At 52.0% G+C, this 21,323-nt stretch overlaps 1 protein-coding gene across 1 annotated transcript in view; it reads right to left on the reverse strand.

The window, feature by feature from the left end:
- Positions 1 to 20,157: 20,157 nt before the first annotated feature.
- Positions 20,158 to 21,323, reverse strand: part of IHO1 (interactor of HORMAD1 1) — a 44,721-nt gene continuing 43,555 nt past the window's right edge. Inside the window, exon 8 of the mRNA XM_043551870.1 lies at positions 20,158 to 20,297. Coding sequence (XP_043407805.1) covers positions 20,238 to 20,297 — 60 coding nt within the window. The 3' untranslated portion in view covers positions 20,158 to 20,237. The remainder of the gene's footprint in view (positions 20,298 to 21,323) is intronic.

Consider the following 21,323-nt stretch of genomic DNA (forward strand, 5'->3'; position numbering starts at 1 on the left):
TTGATGAAGATATTGAACAGAACAGGACCCAGAACCGATCCCTGCAGGAGCCTACTCGTTATATCCTTCCAGCATGACTATGAGCCACTGATAACTACTCTCTGGGAATGATTTTCCAACCAGTTAGGCACAGACCTTATAGTAGCTCCATCCAGGTTGCATTTCCCTGGTTTGTTTATGAGAAGGTCATGCGAGACAGTATCAAAAGCCTTACTAAAGTCAAGATATACCACGTCTACCGCCTTCCCCCCTATCCACAAGACCCTGTCAAAGAAAGCTATCAGGTTGGTTTGACACAATTTGTTCTTGACAAATCCATGCTGACTGTTATTTATCACTTTATTATCTTCTAGTTCTTTGGAAATTGATTGCTTAATTATTTGCTCCATTATCTTTCCGGGTACAGAATTAAGCTGACTGGTCTGTAATTCCCTGGGTTGTCCTTATTTCCCTTTTTATAGATGGGCACTATATTTGCCCTTTTCCAGACTTTTGGAATGTCTCCCATCTTCCATGACTTTTCAAAGATAATCGCTAATGAGATTGAGATATCTGAGCCAAAGATAATGGCTCAGATATCTCCTCAGCCAGCTCCTTGAGTATTCTCAGATACATTTCATCAGGCCCTGGTGATTTGAAGACAGCTAACTTGTCTAAGTAATTTTTGACTTGTTCTTTCCCTATTTTAGACTCTGATCCTACCTCATTTTCACTGGCATTCGCTATGATGTCCAATCGCCACTAACCTTCTTGGTGAAATCTGAACAAGATAGAGCTTGTGGCGTAAGAGGCTTGCTGTTTGGTAGTGCACCTTCCACAAGGCTGCTGGTCAGTCTCTGTCTCTCTCAAATCTGGTGAAGACCACAGATTTTCACATCCCTGTGAGACAGTCCACAAATAAGGCCAAAGTCACAGTGCTTATGAGAGCTGGCAACCCTGATTAATGCGCTCCTGAAAACTGCCCTGGAGCATTGACTGCAGGGATTGACCCTGTCTGGGCAGCGGCAGGGGAGAGAGGAGCATAGCTGAGCAAAGCCCTTTCCATCTCTCATTTCTGTAGCCATGCCATGAGGTTCTCCTTGGCATCGGAAACGCGGGAGTGCTCTCCATTCCACAGGGCCCAGCCATGGGCCATGCACGTGGACGGGCAGCATGGCAATCAGTTCTGAGAGGCCGAAAAAGGAGGTAGAAGTGGCAAAGGCTAGACCCAGCCAGCAAAGAGAGCCCCACACCTAGGTTACTTTGCTGGGGGACATGCAGAACAATGCATAGATACACATCATTCATAGCATCATAGAATATTAGGGTTGGAAGGGACCTCAGGAGGTCATCTAGTCCAACCCCCTGCTCAAAGCAGGACCAATCCCCAACTAAATCATCCCAGCCAGGGCTTTGTCAAGCCGGGCCTTAAAAACCTCAAAGGAAGGAGATTCTACCACTTCCCTAGGTAACGCATTCCAGTGTTTCACCACCCTCCGAGTGAAAAAGTTTTTCCTAATATCCAACCTAAACCTCCCCCACTGCAACTTGAGACCATTACTCCTTGTTCTGTCATCTGCTACCACTGAGAACAGTCTAGATCCATCCTCTTTGGAACCCCCTTTCAGGTAGTTGAAAGCAGCTATCAAATCCCCCCTCATTCTTCTCTTCCGCAGACTAAACAATCCCAGTTCCCTCAGCCTCTCCTCATAAGTCATGTGTTCCAGCCCCCGAATCATTTTTGTTGCCCTCCGCTGGACTCTTTCCAATTTTTCCACATCCTTCTTGTAGTGTGGGGCCCAAAACTGGACACAGTACTCCAGATGAGGCCTCACCAATGTCGAATAGAGGGGAACGATCACATCCCTCGATCTGCTGGCAATGACCCTACTTATACATCCCAAAATGCCATTGGCCTTCTTGGCAACAAGGACACACTGTTGACTCATATCCAGCTTCTCGTCCACTGTCACTCCTAGGTCCTTTTCTGCCGAACGGCTGCCAAGCCATTCGGTCCCTAGTCTGTAGTGGTGCATGGGATTCTTCCGTCCTAGGTGCAGGACTCTGCACTTGTCCTTGCTGAACCTCATCAGATTTCTTTTGGCCCAATCCTCTAATTTGTCTAGCGCCCTCTGTCTCCTATCCCTACCCTCCAGCATATCTACCTCTCCTCCCAGTTTAGTGTCATGTGCAAACTTGCTGAGGGTGCAATCCACACCATCCTCCAGATCATTTATGAAGATATTGAACAAAACCGGCCCCAGGACTGACCCTTGGGGCACTCCACTTGAGCCATTGATCACTACCCGTTAAGCCCGACAATCTAGCCAACTTTCTATCCACCTTATAGTCCATTCATCCAGCCCATACTTCTTTAACTTGCTGGCAAGAATACTGTGGGAGACCGTGTCAAAAGCTTTGCTAGTCAAGGAACAACACGTCCACTGCTTTCCCCTCATCCACGGAGCCAGTTATCTCGTCAAAGAAGGCAATTAGATTAGTCAGGCATGACTTGCCCTTGGTGAACCAATGTTGCCTGTTCCTGATCACTTTCCTCTCTTCTAAGTGCTTCAGAATTGATTCCTTGAGGACCTGCTCCGTGATTTTTCCAGGGACTGAGGTGAGGCTGACTGGCCTGTAGTTCCCAGGATCCTCCTTCTTTCCTTTTTTAAAGACGGGCACTACATTAGCCTTTTTCCAGTCGTCCGGGACCTCCCCTGATTGCCAGGAGTTTTCAAAGATAATGGCCAACGGCTCTGCAATCACATCCGCCAACTCCTTTAGCACTCTCGGATGCAGCGCATCTGCAGCTGGGTGCCAGGCTGTTTGTAACCATGGAACAAGTTTAATTGAGCCCTCTGCAGTGAGAAATGAAGTTCACGCACTCCCACCCTTTGCAGACAGCTGCCTGCGTGCTTAGTAATCAATTGACAAACATTTGGGTCATCTCCAGTGATCCCTGCTAACAGCACAGCATTGAGTTGTCACTGGCCTGCTTTTCAGAGGCGCTGAGCAGGCCCAGCTCCCCCGGAGGACGGTGGGAATGACAGGTGCTCAGCTCTTCTGTCTTCTCTGCAGCAATTCACATTGTTTTTCCAGGTGTTCCACCTTCTCCCAGGACGCAGCCCCCTGGGCTTTGCAGGGACTGGTTTGTGTAGTCCTCTAGACTGGGACTGGATGGCCTCATACCAAGCACAGAACACCCTTGCTATAAAGAACCTGTCGGGTCCAAGCCTTTTGTTCATTATAGTGAAAAGACAATCAAAACGTCAGCCCCAGGCGGTGGGGGTGGGGTTGTCAGAGTGGGGGCTGGGATTCAGGGACCCGGTTCGGTTCATTACAGCCAAAGGGCACTATAGTGAAGGTGCACGGTAAGGCTCTAGCTTGTACTCTGGATTGCAAGGCAGAGTTTGGAGTCAGTTGCTGGGCTTTCCAGCACAGAGGCCGCGAGAACACGTGACCCAGGGGTTTCACCCCAGTGTGTAAGGGCAGGGGAGAAGAGGAAAAGTGGGAAATGGGGAAAAGCGGAGAAGTGGGAAAAGTTGGTAACATTTTCTTTACTTTCAATAGCAGAAAACTTTCTAAACCTGACAAACCTGACAAGGTTTCTTATTTTGTTTTCCTTTGTACAGACATTCTTAGCCCCCAAAATAACCGCACTGACATACATATTACCATGGAAACATAATACCAGTGTCACTTCAGCCGGCAATTAAACAATAGGCAAGTGAGGTCTCTGCAGATGCACGGCCCCAGTGAAGTTATCAGCTGCAGGTGTAGGTAGGAAGGAGGGCCAAACCTCAAAGTGATCCCACCCTGACCTCACAACGAGGTGCCCAGCAGGACCCCACCTCGGCAGCATTGCTGCTGCTAGTTACTAGCCCTCAGCCTCCCCTCTGACCCCCAAGATTCTGCCTTGTGTAACACCGACAGACCCCAGCCGCCAGTGAGTGGGATTGAACCTGGGATCTCTGGAGCTAAACGCAGGAGCCTCCACCGCATGAGCGAAGAGCCACATAGCGCAAAGCTCAGGCTGTAGCAGACCAGAGGGGTCAGGGCACCACTCCCAGGATGTGTGTGGGTTACACTTGCACCCTGACTCACCTCATGCACAGAGCCTCACAGGGCCACACCTTGGCAGGAGGGGAACGACTGCCAGCCCCACTGTGCTTAGCCACAGTGCCCCGCACAGGCAGCTGCAGCAAATGGGGCCAAAAAGCCGGAGGATGTGGACCTTAAAAAGCCCTCTCTGCTCACCGTCTGCCTGAGGGCAGCATTATGCCACTAGACTGACAAATAGGCACCACTGTTATTAGTCCAAAGCCTGGTGGTGAAGCCGTGTGAATAAACCTGGAGCTGAGCCCCACCAAACTCATCTCATACAGGGGCACCAAATCTCCATGAGATGGGACAGCTTGGAAGGCTAGTGAGCTGGGCGGGGTTCTGACTGGTGGCGTCGCGTGAAAGGCGACCTGTAGTGCATGAGCAAAAACTTCAAGCAGCCCGTCCGCCAAGAAGAGCTAGAGCTAATGTTGCACTTTCCAGAACCAGGCTGCTGTCTGGACAGAGGAGTCAATTGAATTAAGTCCTGACCTTTCTGGAGTGGCACAGGTACACAGGATACACGGGCAAAATGTTCCACATGCTACTCCATCTCCTTCAGACTCCCTCTGCCATCCAGTGCCCCACCTCTTCTTAAAGAGGGCACCTCCTTTAACCAAAGTGTAACAACAATAAAACAAATACTAATTCAACAGCCAAAGTCACTTCGAAACAGAATGTTCTGCAATACAAAATAATTCCACCAGTTACATTTATTCGACGGCTCCACGCTGATGTAAAAGTCGTACAGCTATATGTGCCCTCAAAGCATAAGAACCTAAGAACGGCCAGACTGGGTCAAAGCAACGGTCCATCTAGGCCAGTGTCCTGTCTCTGACAGAGACCAGTGCCAGAGCTTCAGAGGGTGTACAGGGGTGTACAGAACAAGGCAGCGGGAATGATCCACCAGGCTTCCCCTCCCGGCTTCTGGCAGTCAGAGTTTTAGCATGGCCTCAAGCATGGTGTTGCATCCCTGACTATCTTGGGGAATACCCATCGAGGGACCTGTCTTCCATGAACTTATCTAGTTCTTTTTTGAACCTAGTTATACTTCTGGCCTTCACAACTTCCCCTGGCAGTGAGTTCCACAGGTTAATTGTATGTTGTAAGAAAAAGTGCTTCCTCTTCTTTGTATTCAACCTGCTGCCTATTAATTTCATCAGGTGATCCTTGGTTGTTGTATTGCAGGAAAGGGTAAATAGCATTTCTCTCTTCAATTAACACACCAGTCATGATTTTATAGACCCCTATCATATCTCCCCTTAGTCGTCTCTTTTCCAAGATGAACACTCCCAGTCTTATTTATTTTTCCTTGTGTGGAAGCTGTTGATCATCTTTGTTGCCATTCTCTGAACCATTTCCAGTTCCACTATATTCTTTTAGAGATGGAGTGACCAGAACCAGACACAGTATTTAAGGTCTGGATACACCATGGATTTATATAGTGGCATTATGATATTTTCTGCCTTATTTTCAATCCCCGTCCTAATAATTCCTTACATTCCGTTTGCCTTTTAACCACTGCTATGCACTTTACATTATCCACCTTGAATTTCATCTGCCAGTTTGTTGCCCAGTCACCCAGTTTTGTGAGATCCCTTTGTAGTTCTTTGCAGTCAGCTTTGGATTTAACTATTTTAAATAATTTTGTATCATCTGCAAATGTTGTCACTTCACTGGTCACTCCCTTTTCCAGATCATTAATGAATACACTGAACAGCACAAGTCGCAATGCAGATCCTTGGGGGATCTGCTGTTTACCTCTCTCTATATTGTGAAAACCAAACATCTATTCCTACCCTTTGTTTCCTGTATCTTTTAACCAGTTACTGATCCATGAGAGGACCATCCCTCCTGTCCCATGACTACATAGTTTCCTGAAGAGCCTTTGGTGAGGGACCTTGTCAGAGGGTTTCTGAAAATCCAAGTACACAATATTGATTGGATCACCTTTGTCCACATGCTTATTGACCCCCCTCACAGAATTCTAGTAGAATGGTGAAGCAGGATTTCCCTTTACAAAAGCCACGTTGACTTCCCTAACAAATTATGTTCATCTCTGTGTTTGACAATTCTGTTCTTTACTATAGTTTCTGCCAATTTTCCCAGTACTGAAGTTAGGCTCACTGGCTTGTTTCAGCAATAGGTTACATACCATAGTTAGTAGTTCTGCAACTTCATAGCTGGGTTCCTTCAGAACTCAGGTTGGATATTAGGAAAAACTTTTTCACTAGGAGGGTGGTGAAACACTGGAATGCGTTACCTAGGGAGGTGGTGCAATCTCCTTCCTTAGAGGTTTTTATGGTCAGGCTTGACAAAGCCCTGGCTGGGATGATTTAGTTGGGGTTTGGTCCTGCTTTGAGCAGGGGGTTGGACTAGGTGACCTCCTGAGGTCCCTTCCCACCCTGATATTCTATGATTCTATGATTCTTGTGTGAATCCCATCTGGGCCTGGTGACTTATTACTGTTTAATTTATCAGTTTGTTCTAACACCTCTTCTATTGGTCAGTACTTCAGATTTGTCTCCCCAAAAGGATAGGTCTGATGTAGGATCTCCCCCACATCCTCTGCAGTGCAGACCAATGCAACAAATTAATTTGGCTTCTCTGCAATGGCCTTGTCTTCCTTGAGTGCTCCTTTAGCATCCTGGCTGTCTAGTGGCCCCAGTGCCTGTTTGGCAGGCTTCCTGTTTCTGATGTGCTTAAAAACATTCTTACCCTTTTGTGCTGCATCTTTTCTTTAGCAAGTTGCTTCTTTCTTGGCCTGCTGTATTATCCTCTTACACTCAACCTGCCAGAGTTTGTGCTCCTTCTTACTATCCTCACTAGGATCTGACTTTCACATTTTAAAGGATGCCTTTTGCCCCAGTGGCATCTATTACTCTGCTGTTTAGCCACGGTGGCACTCCTTTGGTCCTCTTATTGTCTTTCCTGGTTTAGGGTACACATTTCATCTGATCCTATATTATGGCATTTGTAAATAGTCCCTATGCTGCTTGCAGGCATTTAACCCTTTTGACAGCTCCTTTTAATCTCTATCTAACAAGGATCCTCATCTCTGTCTAGTTAAATGGTACGGCGATGGGGTGCTTTGTCACCATCCTGGTCAGGGGGTCAGTAGCGTATTTCTGCTGCAATGCTCTTTATTAACACATCAAATTTCTATCCATAGATTCTGTGGTTCAGTTTGTTTGATATAAATTGTTTACCATATTTGACTCTCTGCTTTCTTTAACATAATGCCACTCCCCCACCAGCACACCCGACTCTGTCATTCCTGTATATATTATACCCTGGTATGACCACAGCCCACTGATTATCCTAATTCCACCAAGTTTCTGTGACACCTGCTAAGCCACCCTGACCTCACCAGCCCCCGCGCACTCAGGGGGCTGGGGGCAAGGAGGCACCTGTTCCAAGAGAGCCCCTGCTAGAGCAGCCACTTGCACCATCACACGTGTTGGAACGCTGGCCTTCCTGTTAAATATGCGCAGCCCGGCAGGACAGACCAGCCGAGTCGAGTCCCTTGGAAGCCAGGAGATCCAGACTACATTGCTACAGTACCTTCCAGGCACGAGTTCATCCTTTGCCCCTTCTACTATTCATGTCATCCCAAGTAGCGAAAGAGCTGGCCTCACATCCAGGGCATTTGATGCATGTACCCAGCACATCTCCACGCATCAGTGTTTAACACCAGCTTGAAAGGAAAGTTTGTGAGCTCTCATCTCCACCGTGAGAGCTTTATGGGGGCGTTATTTGCCCTGCCATGCTATCGCCCTTTCATTGACTCTGAAGCCGACAGGCCCTCTCCTCACATGCAGCAAACACCTGGTATTTAGCTCAGTGATCAGAATATGGCAGCTTAGGGCAGGGCTACGCCACAAGTGAAGGTAGAGGAGTAGTACGGGCAGACACACCTGGGCCAGCTCTCACCTAGCGAGCACGGATAACACTGAGGACATGGTGGCAGGGATTTCACTGCAGGCTAGCCAGCCTGTAACGGAGTGGGGCGTAGGTGGTCTGGCCTAGAAGACACAGCTGGCTGGGGTCTGCACATCAGGGATGGTACTCGCTGAGCAGCAGTTGGAGGAATCGCAAGAGCCAGGTTTGGTAAACAGCGAGGCTGGGCTCAGAGAGCGGGGCTCAGAGACAGCGCCAGGCCTGGCGCAGAGAGCAGGGCTCAGAGATAGTGCCAGGCCAGAGTCAGGGGCAGAGTCAGGCTGAGATCAGGAGACAAGGTGAGGTCTGAAGTCACAGCAGAGCAAAGTCTATGTGGTTACCCAAACAGCTTCCTGGGCTAATCCCTGGGGTTACATAGGGCGCTTGGCCAGAGGGCTGAAAGACACGGTCACCCTGGGGCTTGTGGGCGGCACGTCCTGACGGTGCCACTGTGGGGCTGCCCGTGGCTTGGTGGGAACACTAGCTGGCCCCTGACCCTTATGTGCCCCAATACCAGCCTGGCAGGGACCCAGGGTATGGGCGTGTACTCAGGCAACTAGCCCACAGCACAATGGCTATGTGACTTTTGTTACCTGTACTAGCTAAATGGGTATCTAGCTAGCATTGCGGGATAGACTAGATGACAGTGGTCCCTTCTAAAGCTACGGTTCTATGACTCTATGCCTCCCTGCACTACAATTACACCTTCATTGGTGGTGTAGACATACCCTTAATCCCTGTGCATTGACAAATGGCTAGGACCAGGGTATTGCTGTTATTATCTAAGAGGAATTTCCTACCAGCAAATGAATGAACTCTACGGACTGGTCCAGTTATAGCACAGACTTGCCTTTAATCCAAATTTTTTGCTAGTCCTGGCCTTTCCTACTACAGTGATTTCATAGGTTGTTCCATCCCACAGTTCAAGATCACTTACAGCTTGTCAACACAGGAGTGAAATAATTTTTAATCCTTTTAGAGAATACATGGAAATTGGGATCCCAAACTTGGAGCTTAACAGTTTTATATACTTTATTCCCAACTACAGCAATCCTTTCTTTGTTTGTAGTTAGGACAAGGTTACAGAGCTGTGGGAAGGGGGGAAAAGGATCTTCCTTTTGACTAGCCAAGAGATGCACAAGAGAAAAAAGAGTGAAACTGAACAACCAGACCAGAGAATTAAGGTTATAGGCTAGTTAGTTCAACCCCAGTCCTGGGCAAAATCATGGGAAGGCCGATCTGGGATGCACTCAGTAAAGAAATAGAAGCTGGCAGCATAATTAACGCCAGTCAACATGGTTTTATGGCGAATCGGTCTTGTTAAACAAACCTGATTCTTTCTGAAGAAGATTGCGCATTTGGCTGAGACAGGTAACGGTGGTGGCCTAACAGACATCTATGAAACACTGCACTTCGTTGCACGTGAGAGTCTGATTAAAAAATTAGCACTACTGAAAATCAGTTATAGCATCTATAAGATGGGTTAAAAACTGGTAAATGGATAGATCTCAAAAAAGTAATTGTAAATGGAGAATCATCATCCAACTGAGTATTTCTGGTGGGGTCCCAGAGGGATCTGTTCTCAGCGATGTGGTATTCAAAATCTTTATCAGTAATCTAGAAGAAATCTTTATCAATAATCTAGAAGAAAATATAAATTCATTGCTGGTAAAGTTTGGAGATGACACTAAAATTGGTGGAGTGGTAAATATTGTTGGGGACAGGCCAGTTACACAGACCAACCTGGTTTACTTGGTCATGTGGGCTCATTTGAACAAAATGCATTTTAACATAACGAAATGCAAGGTCATACATCAAAGAACAAAGAATGCAGGTCACACTTACAAAATGGGGGACTGTATCCTGGAAAGCAGTGACACTGAAAACAACCTAGGGATCATGGCAGATAACCAGCTGAACATGAGCCCCCAGGGCCATGCTGTTGATAAGGGTGCTAACTCCAGCCTGATATACATAAACAGGGGAATACCACATAGCAGTAGGGAGGTGGCATTACCACTGTATATGATATTAGTTAGACCATTACTGGAATACTATGTCTAATTCTGGTGTTCACACTTCCAAAAAGGAATCAGAAGAGAGCTAAAGGATTGATTCAAAGTCGGGAAAACAGGCATTCGAGTGCGAGACTTGAGACGCTTGATCCAGTTAGTTTATCCAGGAGAAATCTGAAAAGGAGGCAACTTGATCATGGTCAACAAGAATCTACATAGTGTGATAGACCCAGGCCAGTTGGGTACAGCAGAGTAGCCCTATTGGGATCCAGGAAGTGGGCGGGCAAAGCTCGCCCACCGCTAAAGGATCCCCCCCCAGCCTAAGGGGGAGATCCACAGGACCTGGAGGCCAAAAATTACGGGGGACAACTAATGAAAAACAGGGACGGGAGTGCGGTCAAAGGGTCAAAAGAAGGGAACCGGACGGGGACACCGAGCAGAGAACCCCAGACAGCGCCCACTGCTCCTCAAAGGCCTCAAGGGAGTCGGTGGACGCCGCCCAGAGGAACTCTGCCTGGAGGCGTGAACGGACGGAGGATCGGAAATAGGCCCCGCAGTCGCAGGAGACTCCATCGGCCAACCTCCTCACCCTGGTTTTATAGATGGCCACTTTAGCCAGGGCCAGGAGGAGGTTGACCAGGAGGTCCCGCGACTTAGTGGGGCCACGGACAGGGAGTGCGTAGATAAGAAGGTGAGGAGAAAAGTGCAACCAAAACTTTAATAAAATATCGGTGAGGAGCCGGAATAGGGGCTGCAACCTGGCGCACTCCAGATAGACGTGCGCCAGGGTTTCCCTCACGCCGCAAAAGGGGCAGGTGTCCGGGATTGGGGTAAACCGCGCCAAGTACACACCCGTGCTCACGGCCCCGTGGAGGAGCCGCCAACTGATATCCCCGGCGGGCCGCGGGACTAAGGTGGAATAGAGGCTGGCCCACCGGGGCTCCTCACCCTCTAGAGGTGGCAGGAGGTCCCGCCACTTTGTGTCAGGGCGGGACGCGAGGGTGAGGACATGAAGGGTGTGGAGCACGAGCGTGTAGAGATGTTGTTTTGGCGCGGTCTGGAACCGGACCGGCTGCAGCTCGTGCAGCCGGCTCACGGTGAAGGGGCGGTACAGCAGAGTAGCCCTATTGGGATCCAGGAAGTGGGCGGGCAAAGCTCGCCCACCGCTAAAGGATCCCCCCCCAGCCTAAGGGGGAGATCCACAGGACCTGGAGGCCAAAAAATTACGGGGGACAACTAATGAAAAACAGGGACGGGAGTGCGGTCAAAGGGTCAAAAGAAGGGAACCGGACGGGGACACCGAGCAGAGAACCCCAGACAGCGCCCACCGCTCCTCAAAGGCCTCAAGGGAGTCGGTGGACGCCGCCCAGAGGAACTCTGCCTGGAGGCGTGAACGGACGGAGGATCGGAAATAGGCCCCGCAGTCGCAGGAGACTCCATCGGCCAACCTCCTCACCCTGGTTTTATAGATGGCCACTTTAGCCAGGGCCAGGAGGAGGTTGACCAGGAGGTCCCGCGACTTAGTGGGGCCACGGACAGGGAGTGCGTAGATAAGAAGGTGAGGAGAAAAGTGCAACCAAAACTTTAATAAAATATCGGTGAGGAGCCGGAATAGGGGCTGCAACCTGGCGCACTCCAGATAGACGTGCGCCAGGGTTTCCCTCACGCCGCAAAAGGGGCAGGTGTCCGCGATTGGGGTGAACCGCGCCAAGTACACACCCGTGCTCACGGCCCCGTGGAGGAGCCGCCAACTGATATCCCCGGCGGGCCGCGGGACTAAGGTGGAATAGAGGCTGGCCCACCGGGGCTCCTCACCCTCTAGAGGTGGCAGGAGGTCCCGCCACTTTGTGTCAGGGCGGGACGCGAGGGTGAGGACATGAAGGGTGTGGAGCACGAGCGTGTAGAGATGTTGTTTTGGCGCGGTCTGGAACCGGACCGGCTGCAGCTCGTGCAGCCGGCTCACGGTGAAGGGGCGGTACAGCAGAGTAGCCCTATTGGGATCCAGGAAGTGGGCGGGCAAAGCTCGCCCACCGCTAAAGGATCCCCCCCCAGCCTAAGGGGGAGATCCACAGGACCTGGAGGCCAAAAAATTACGGGGGACAACTAATGAAAAACAGGGACGGGAGTGCGGTCAAAGGGTCAAAAGAAGGGAACCGGACGGGGACACCGAGCAGAGAACCCCAGACAGCGCCCACCGCTCCTCAAAGGCCTCAAGGGAGTCGGTGGACGCCGCCCAGAGGAACTCTGCCTGGAGGCGTGAACGGACGGAGGATCGGAAATAGGCCCCGCAGTCGCAGGAGACTCCATCGGCCAACCTCCTCACCCTGGTTTTATAGATGGCCACTTTAGCCAGGGCCAGGAGGAGGTTGACCAGGAGGTCCCGCGACTTAGTGGGGCCACGGACAGGGAGTGCGTAGATAAGAAGGTGAGGAGAAAAGTGCAACCAAAACTTTAATAAAATATCGGTGAGGAGCCGGAATAGGGGCTGCAACCTGGCGCACTCCAGATAGACGTGCGCCAGGGTTTCCCTCACGCCGCAAAAGGGGCAGGTGTCCGCGATTGGGGTGAACCGCGCCAAGTACACACCCGTGCTCACGGCCCCGTGGAGGAGCCGCCAACTGATATCCCCGGCGGGCCGCGGGACTAAGGTGGAATAGAGGCTGGCCCACCGGGGCTCCTCACCCTCTAGAGGTGGCAGGAGGTCCCGCCACTTTGTGTCAGGGCGGGACGCGAGGGTGAGGACATAAAGGGTGTGGAGCACGAGCGTGTAGAGATGTTGTTTTGGCGCGGTCTGGAACCGGACCGGCTGCAGCTCGTGCAGCCGGCTCACGGTGAAGGGGCGGTACAGCAGAGTAGCCCTATTGGGATCCAGGAAGTGGGCGGGCAAAGCTCGCCCACCGCTAAAGGATCCCCCCCCAGCCTAAGGGGGAGATCCACAGGACCTGGAGGCCAAAAAATTACGGGGGACAACTAATGAAAAACAGGGACGGGAGTGCGGTCAAAGGGTCAAAAGAAGGGAACCGGACGGGGACACCGAGCAGAGAACCCCAGACAGCGCCCACTGCTCCTCAAAGGCTTCAAGGGAGTCGGTGGACGCCGCCCAGAGGAACTCTGCCTGGAGGCGTGAACGGACGGAGGATCGGAAATAGGCCCCGCAGTCGCAGGAGACTCCATCGGCCAACCTCCTCACCCTGGTTTTATAGATGGCCACTTTAGCCATGGCCAGGAGGAGGTTGACCAGGAGGTCCCGCGACTTAGTGGGGCCACGGACAGGGAGTGCGTAGATAAGAAGGTGAGGAGAAAAGTGCAACCAAAACTTTAATAAAATATCGGTGAGGAGCCGGAATAGGGGCTGCAACCTGGTGCACTCCAGATAGACGTGCGCCAGGGTTTCCCTCACGCCGCAAAAGGGGCAGGTGTCCGGGATTGGGGTAAACCGCGCCAAGTACACACCCGTGCTCACGGCCCCGTGGAGGAGCCGCCAACTGATATCCCCGGCGGGCCGCGGGACTAAGGTGGAATAGAGGCTGGCCCACCGGGGCTCCTCACCCTCTAGAGGTGGCAGGAGGTCCCGCCACTTTGTGTCAGGGCGGGACGCGAGGGTGAGGACATGAAGGGTGTGGAGCACGAGCGTGTAGAGATGTTGTTTTGGCGCGGTCTGGAACCGGACCGGCTGCAGCTCGTGCAGCCGGCTCACGGTGAAGGGGCGGTACAGCAGAGTAGCCCTATTGGGATCCAGGAAGTGGGCGGGCAAAGCTCGCCCACCGCTAAAGGATCCCCCCCCAGCCTAAGGGGGAGATCCACAGGACCTGGAGGCCAAAAAATTACGGGGGACAACTAATGAAAAACAGGGACGGGAGTGCGGTCAAAGGGTCAAAAGAAGGGAACCGGACGGGGACACCGAGCAGAGAACCCCAGACAGCGCCCACTGCTCCTCAAAGGCCTCAAGGGAGTCGGTGGACGCCGCCCAGAGGAACTCTGCCTGGAGGCGTGAACGGACGGAGGATCGGAAATAGGCCCCGCAGTCGCAGGAGACTCCATCGGCCAACCTCCTCACCCTGGTTTTATAGATGGCCACTTTAGCCATGGCCAGGAGGAGGTTGACCAGGAGGTCCCGCGACTTAGTGGGGCCACGGACAGGGAGTGCGTAGATAAGAAGGTGAGGAGAAAAGTGCAACCAAAACTTTAATAAAATATCGGTGAGGAGCCGGAATAGGGGCTGCAACCTGGCGCACTCCAGATAGACGTGCGCCAGGGTTTCCCTCACGCCGCAAAAGGGGCAGGTGTCCGGGATTGGGGTAAACCGCGCCAAGTACACACCCGTGCTCACGGCCCCGTGGAGGAGCCGCCAACTGATATCCCCGGCGGGCCGCGGGACTAAGGTGGAATAGAGGCTGGCCCACCGGGGCTCCTCACCCTCTAGAGGTGGCAGGAGGTCCCGCCACTTTGTGTCAGGGCGGGACGCGAGGGTGAGGACATGAAGGGTGTGGAGCACGAGCGTGTAGAGATGTTGTTTTGGCGCGGTCTGGAACCGGACCGGCTGCAGCTCGTGCAGCCGGCTCACGGTGAAGGGGCGGTACAGCAGAGTAGCCCTATTGGGATCCAGGAAGTGGGCGGGCAAAGCTCGCCCACCGCTAAAGGATCCCCCCCCAGCCTAAGGGGGAGATCCACAGGACCTGGAGGCCAAAAAATTACGGGGGACAACTAATGAAAAACAGGGATGGGAGTGCGGTCAAAGGGTCAAAAGAAGGGAACCGGACGGGGACACCGAGCAGAGAACCCCAGACAGCGCCCACTGCTCCTCAAAGGCCTCAAGGGAGTCGGTGGACGCCGCCCAGAGGAACTCTGCCTGGAGGCGTGAACGGACGGAGGATCGGAAATAGGCCCCGCAGTCGCAGGAGACTCCATCGGCCAACCTCCTCACCCTGGTTTTATAGATGGCCACTTTAGCCAGGGCCAGGAGGAGGTTGACCAGGAGGTCCCGCGACTTAGTGGGGCCACGGACAGGGAGTGCGTAGATAAGAAGGTGAGGAGAAAAGTGCAACCAAAACTTTAATAAAATATCGGTGAGGAGCCGGAATAGGGGCTGCAACCTGGCGCACTCCAGATAGACGTGCGCCAGGGTTTCCCTCACGCCGCAAAAGGGGCAGGTGTCCGGGATTGGGGTAAACCGCGCCAAGTACACACCCGTGCTCACGGCCCCGTGGAGGAGCCGCCAACTGATATCCCCGGCGGGCCGCGGGACTAAGGTGGAATAGAGGCTGGCCCACCGGGGCTCCTCACCCTCTAGAGGTGGCAGGAGGTCCCGCCACTTTGTGTCAGGGCGGGACGCGAGGGTGAGGACATGAAGGGTGTGGAGCACGAGCGTGTAGAGATGTTGTTTTGGCGCGGTCTGGAACCGGACCGGCTGCAGCTCGTGCAGCCGGCTCACGGTGAAGGGGCGGTACAGCAGAGTAGCAGAAGGCAGATATACTGCCCACTGGATTAACAGTTTTCTGTTCCCTGACTGACCAGAGCAGGGGCTGCTCCAGACTAATGAGAATACCTGACTCCAATTAACCTGCAAAGAGTCAGGTGGGGCCATTAAGCTAATGTGACCACCTGACTCTAATTAAGGCCCCTCTGATAATATAAAAGGGCTCACTCCAGTCAGGTAGGGGGAACCAAGGAGAGGAAGTGCGGCTGAAGGGCTGGTTAATGAAGACACCCTCAAGTCATTGGTAAGGGAGCCCTAAGGTAAGGGTGAAGAAGGGAGAAGCAGGAGAGCTGTAGGGAAGTGGCCCAGGGAAATATAGCAACTCTGGCAGTAACAGATTGGCTGCCAACAGCTGCTACCATTAGGGTCCCTGGGCCGGAACCCGGAGTAGGGGGTGGGGCCGGGTTTCCCCAACCCACCACTACAGAAACACCTCCTGGGAGGGGAAAACAGGCCCCTGTCAGGACAGGAGGCTAAACTGTTTTGGCATGAGGCCGTAGGAGCAACAGAGACTGTGGGAACTCTCTCACCAACCTCCATAACTGGATGATGATGAAAAGGGCTCAGTAGACTGTATCCCTGGCCCTAGAGAGAGAAGGGCTACGTGGAGGGTTGCAGTGAGCCTCTGAAGGAGCATAAACCGCCTGGCAGCGCGGGACCCACGGGGACAAGGTCGGAGCTCTGCCACAACAGGAAAGATACTGAATAGTAAACAGCGGTTTAATCTAGCAGGAAAAGACATGAGGCGCTCCAGTGGCTGGGAGTTGTAGGTAGACAAATTCAGAATAGTAATAAAACCCAATTTTTTAACTGAAGGCAATTAAACCATTGGAACAATGTAGCAAGGAATATGGTGGATTCTCTGTAGCTTGAAATCTTTAAATCCACACTAGGTATCTTTCTAACTCTGACAGAAATTATGGTCTTGATGCCAGATTTACTAGGTGAGGTTCTCTGGCCTCTTACGTAGGAAGTCAGACTAGTGGATTATAATGGTCCCTTCTATTTTTAAAGATCTATGAATAAAGAAAGGGATTTAAAAGTGAGAGGAAAAAATAGTAATAAACTGAAACCTAGACACTGATCTGTATAGAAATCCAGACACTGAGGGCTGAGAAAAAAGGGGGGAAAACCCTAAGATTTGCGCAAAGAAGTCAAAAGTATAAAATGAATGTTGAATTACAAAGACGACAACAACAAAAACCCGAAACAAACAAAACCAGACTCTAAAGAAACTAAAACATAGAGGAAAAAGTGAAAAACAAGAGTGAAGAATCTCCAAGGCGCCACTGCTGTGCAAAGGAGGGTAAAAAACCCACCATAGTAGAAATCATAGAAACATAGGGCTGGAAGGACCGTAGTAGGTCATCTAGCCCCTGAACTGAAGCAGGACTAAGTATAAGCCTGTGTACACGCTGAATTTTAATGATTGGTTAAAAACCCATCTGAAGTTTTCATACTGCAGAATGTAGTGCGGGATAAAGCTGCCTTTCTGTGTTCTCAGCCAGCAAGTCCATGCAGCCTCAGCCCTGCAGCTCAGCAAAGCTGTCTGCCAACTCAACTGCAGCGATGCAACAGAAGGCACGTCAAGCAATTCGTTCCACCCATTCATGCCTCCTGGGGAAGACTCATTTCCAGCACGTAGATGAATGAAATGTCACATTCCAAGATGCAGAGCACTCTTCCTATCGCAAAACAGAGCCTTGTCTGAGTAGTGATAATGCTGACTGACTCGAAAGCTGGTCCAGTAAAAGATATTCCCTCACCCACCTGTCTCTCTCAGAAGAGCTAAGAAATATGAGGAACAAGAGGAGATCTTGGCCCCACCTACCTCCACCTCGCATTCCTGCTCTGTCCCTGTGACTGTTGTTGTTTGTATTGCCGTAGCACCTAGGATCCCGTCATGGATGGGCCAGGACTGCACTGGGCACTGTACAGACACAGAACAAAAGATGTTCCCTGCCCCAGGGAGCTTACAACTTACAGTATAGGCCAAGAGACAACAGATGGATGCAGACAGACTGACGGGAGAGTACAAGGAAACAATGAGACCTATTGGTCAGCATGACAGGTAGTGGTTTCAGCAACCAGTGGCCTAACCTCTGTCAAGCTTTTTGTAGGCCTCATGGCAAAGGAGAGTTTTTAGGAGGGACTTCAAGAAGGATTGCTGATGTTTATGGGGAGCTCCTCCCAGGTGTGAGGGGAGCAGGAGAGAAAGCACAAAGATTCTTGTTTGAAAATGTAATCAGTGGGAGATGGAGGTTGGCAGCATGGGCCTATCAGAAGCAGGCGTTGGCCTCTCAGTAGTAAATGAGAGGTGATAGGTCAAGAAGGGCTTTGAAAATGAAGACGAGTAGCTCATGTTTGATGTGACAGAAAGGTGGAGCCTGCGGAGGAGTGCAAAGAGAGGGGTGACATGGTCAAAGAGACAGGAACAGAGAATGGTCTTCGCAGCAGCATTCTCAATAGAGATGCGTGGGGCAAGGCTGCATTTGTCAAGGCCAGAGAGAGGAATGTTGCAGTAAGTGGGACACACGATGATGAGTTTTAGCTGTGTGGATGGATAGGAGAGGGCATCTGTCTGGCCAGGTCTGTGCTAAAAAGTTAGGTCGACCCAGCTAGGTCACTTAGGAGTGTGAAAAATCCACCCCCCTTGAGCTACACGGTTAAGTTGACCTAACCCCCAGTGCAAACAGCACTAGGTCGACAGGAATTCTTCCATCAGCCTAGCTACCGCCTCTCAGGGAGGTGAATTAATCACAGCAATGGGAGAGCCCCTCCTGTCGCTGTCCTGCAGAGGTGGGCAAACTACAGCCCAGGGGCCACTTCTGGCCCTCCAGACATTTTAATCCGGCCCTCGAGCTCCCACTGGGAAGCGAGGTCTGGGGTTTGCCCCGCTCCGGCGCTCCAGCCAGGGAGCGGGGTTGGGGTCTTGCCCCACTCCACAAGGGTCCCGGAAGCAGCAGCACATCCCCCTTCTGGCTCCTACGCGTAGGGGCAGTCAGGGGGCTCTGCACGCTGCCCCCACCCCAAGCGCCACCCCCGCAGCTCCCATTGGCCGGGAACCTCAGACAATGGGAGCTGCAAGGGCGGTGCCTGCGCACAGGGCAGTGCACAGAGCCACCTGGTCGCACCTCTGCCTAGGAGCTGGAGGAGGGACATGCTCCTGTTTCTGGGAGCTGCGTGAGGTAAGCTGTGGGAGGTGCCCAGGGCCTGCCCCCCAACCTCCTCCTGTGCCCCAACCCTCTGCCCCACCCCTGATCCTCCTCCCGTCCTCCGAACCCCTCGGTCCCAGACTGGAGCACCCTCCTGCACCCCCATTCCTTATCCCCAGCCCCACCCCAGAGCCTGCACCCCCAGCCGGAGCCCTCACCCCCTCGTGCACCCCAACCCCAATTCCATGAGCATTCATGGCCCATCGTACAATTTTCATACCCAGATGTGGCCCTTGGGCCAAAAAGTTTGCCCACCCCGGCTGTAGGGAGTGTCTCTACTGACACGCTACAGCAGTGCAGCTGCACCGTTTCTTCTGGAGACGGAGCTAAGGATCACTGGATCACCGGTTAAGTCACCCCAGAGTAACCCTAAACGGCAAAGCTGTGCCCAATTGACAGATTGGGGATCGGCGACGAGGCTAATTAACCTATTAGCCCAGAAAGCAGGGAAGGCCCAGGAAGGAAGCCCTCAGTGGGAGACAGTCACATTGGAAGTTTTTATAATGGGGATGGGGAGAGCCATTGAACCAAACTGCAAACCCTGTCTATGATGGAAACCACTTCAAGCCAGGGGGTGCTGCCACACCCCCAGAACCAGCACCCCTGGCAGGAGGACACAGACTGGCAGGCTTCTGAGAGTCAGAGCTAGGAGAGCTCTCTCTCAGGGGGAAGATCCCTTCTGTCTCCCCCCTCCGTGGCAGAGTGAGCTAAGAGGCACAGGTGCTGACTTTGTCATTTCCTCGGGGGTGCTCAACCCCCGCTCTGCCCCCACTCCACCCCTTCCCGCAAGACCCCCACCCCACCTCTTCCTGCCCTCCCCTGCCTCTTCCCACCCTTGCTCCGCCCCCTCACCCGCCGCTGTATGGCGCTGAACAGCTGATCGCAGCGGGCAGGAGGCGCTGGGGAGGGGGGAGGAGCTGATTGGCAGGGCCACCGGTGGGTGCTCCAGCCCCAGAGCACCCAGGGAGTCGGCACCTGTGCGTATGTGCAATTACAGAGCTGCACCCATCTGTAAGGGCAATGGGGAGAATGCTGTAAATAAACTGCACAAGGTGTTTGACGAGCTCTCCGAGCGCTTCGTGGCTAGAGAAGAGAAAGGAGCAGAAGGGCTCTCTTGGCTCTGACTCTCAGAAGCCTGCCAATCTCTCTCATCCCCTTCCCAATCTATCCACTAGGTACAGCTTTGCCCCTCAGGGTTATTCCAGGGAAGTTTAATTGGTGATCCAGCGATCACACTGCTGCACTGAGGAGTAAATTCCACCTCCAGGTGCTACCTCTGATTGAGCTGGAGCATCGCCCCAGTGGTGTGTGAGGCCCCGAGTTCATACCTAGTGTCTGACCTGCACCAGTGCTGAGCACTGAGGAGCTGTGATGTGAATACAGCAAGTGCTGTGTAACGCTCAGGACACTGAGGAATGCAGCAAACACCCTCGATGATACTCACATGGTTTATAAAATGGCTCCAATCTCATTTCCTCCTCCAGCTACTGCAGTAGCCTTCCAAGCATGGCATCACTTCTCCAGGGGGATTTTAAATGGGTGGGAGCACCATTGGGAGGCCAGTGGTGTCACCTGAGGGCATATACAATTTGAGTATTGTCTAGGGTATTTATTGCATTATAATGCCACACTACGCACCAGAAAAATCACATTGACTCCGCAACCTTAATGTTCCTTTAATCATCCAAAAGTTAGGAAATGCCAGAATTAAGTTCGCCTGTGCCACCTTAATCCAGCCGCTTTGTGTCTGTGCATATGATACTGTTTTGAATTACACGATCACATCCTATTTATCCCACCGGACCTCTGCCTCATTCGGTACCCAGGACGGACCGTGCTCACTGCATGAGGGAGAGCTTTGCAGTGTGTCTGTTAGCTAATGACCCTCTTCTGTTTTTCAGATCTTGGGTGTGTGGAGATGCTGCAGCAGCAGGTGGACAGCAATGGCAATCCCTGTGTGTTTCTCAGGAGAATCCCTGAGGCAGAAAGGAAATGTCTTAATCTATGTTATTACAGTTATATTTTATTGTCCTTCTTGGGCCCTTTTAATCTGGGTGTTAGGGGTACCCTGCAGAGCTGAGAGCACCTGAGTACTACCTCTGATGCTGCCATACCTGGAGGAGGAAGATGTTGAGATGGAGATGACTGCAGCTTGACAGATGATAGTCAATGCTCCAGGAGTCAAAGCATCCCTGAAGAGTGCAGAAGCATTGTGGGATTACACTGGGAAGGTCAACTGAATTAGTGCAGCTGCTAAGCTAACACTTGGTGTCCACAGTGGCACCGCAGCAATGAAGATTAACCTCTTGATTGAGCACCACGTCGGCCTTACTCAGAGTAAACTGAGCCCTGTGGTAGTGCGACTGTCCGTTGGGTAGCAACAGTGTCTGTGGATGTGTGCACTCTGCCCCGTCGGTGTGACCTCACACGTATGGTGTGTGCTAACCCACGCTGAGCGGAGGTTGCCATTTCATTTCTGTATAAAATGGTGCCCTCCGTGTAGTAACCTCGCCTGTAGGGTGCGTATGGCCGTGGGGTATGCATTCCCACCCCACTGCAGCACTCACACCTTGGAGACTCGCTTAATCTTTTGTGTTG

Source organism: Chelonia mydas, chromosome 7, assembly GCF_015237465.2.
Source record: "Chelonia mydas isolate rCheMyd1 chromosome 7, rCheMyd1.pri.v2, whole genome shotgun sequence".
Classification (NCBI taxonomy): domain Eukaryota; kingdom Metazoa; phylum Chordata; order Testudines; family Cheloniidae; genus Chelonia; species Chelonia mydas.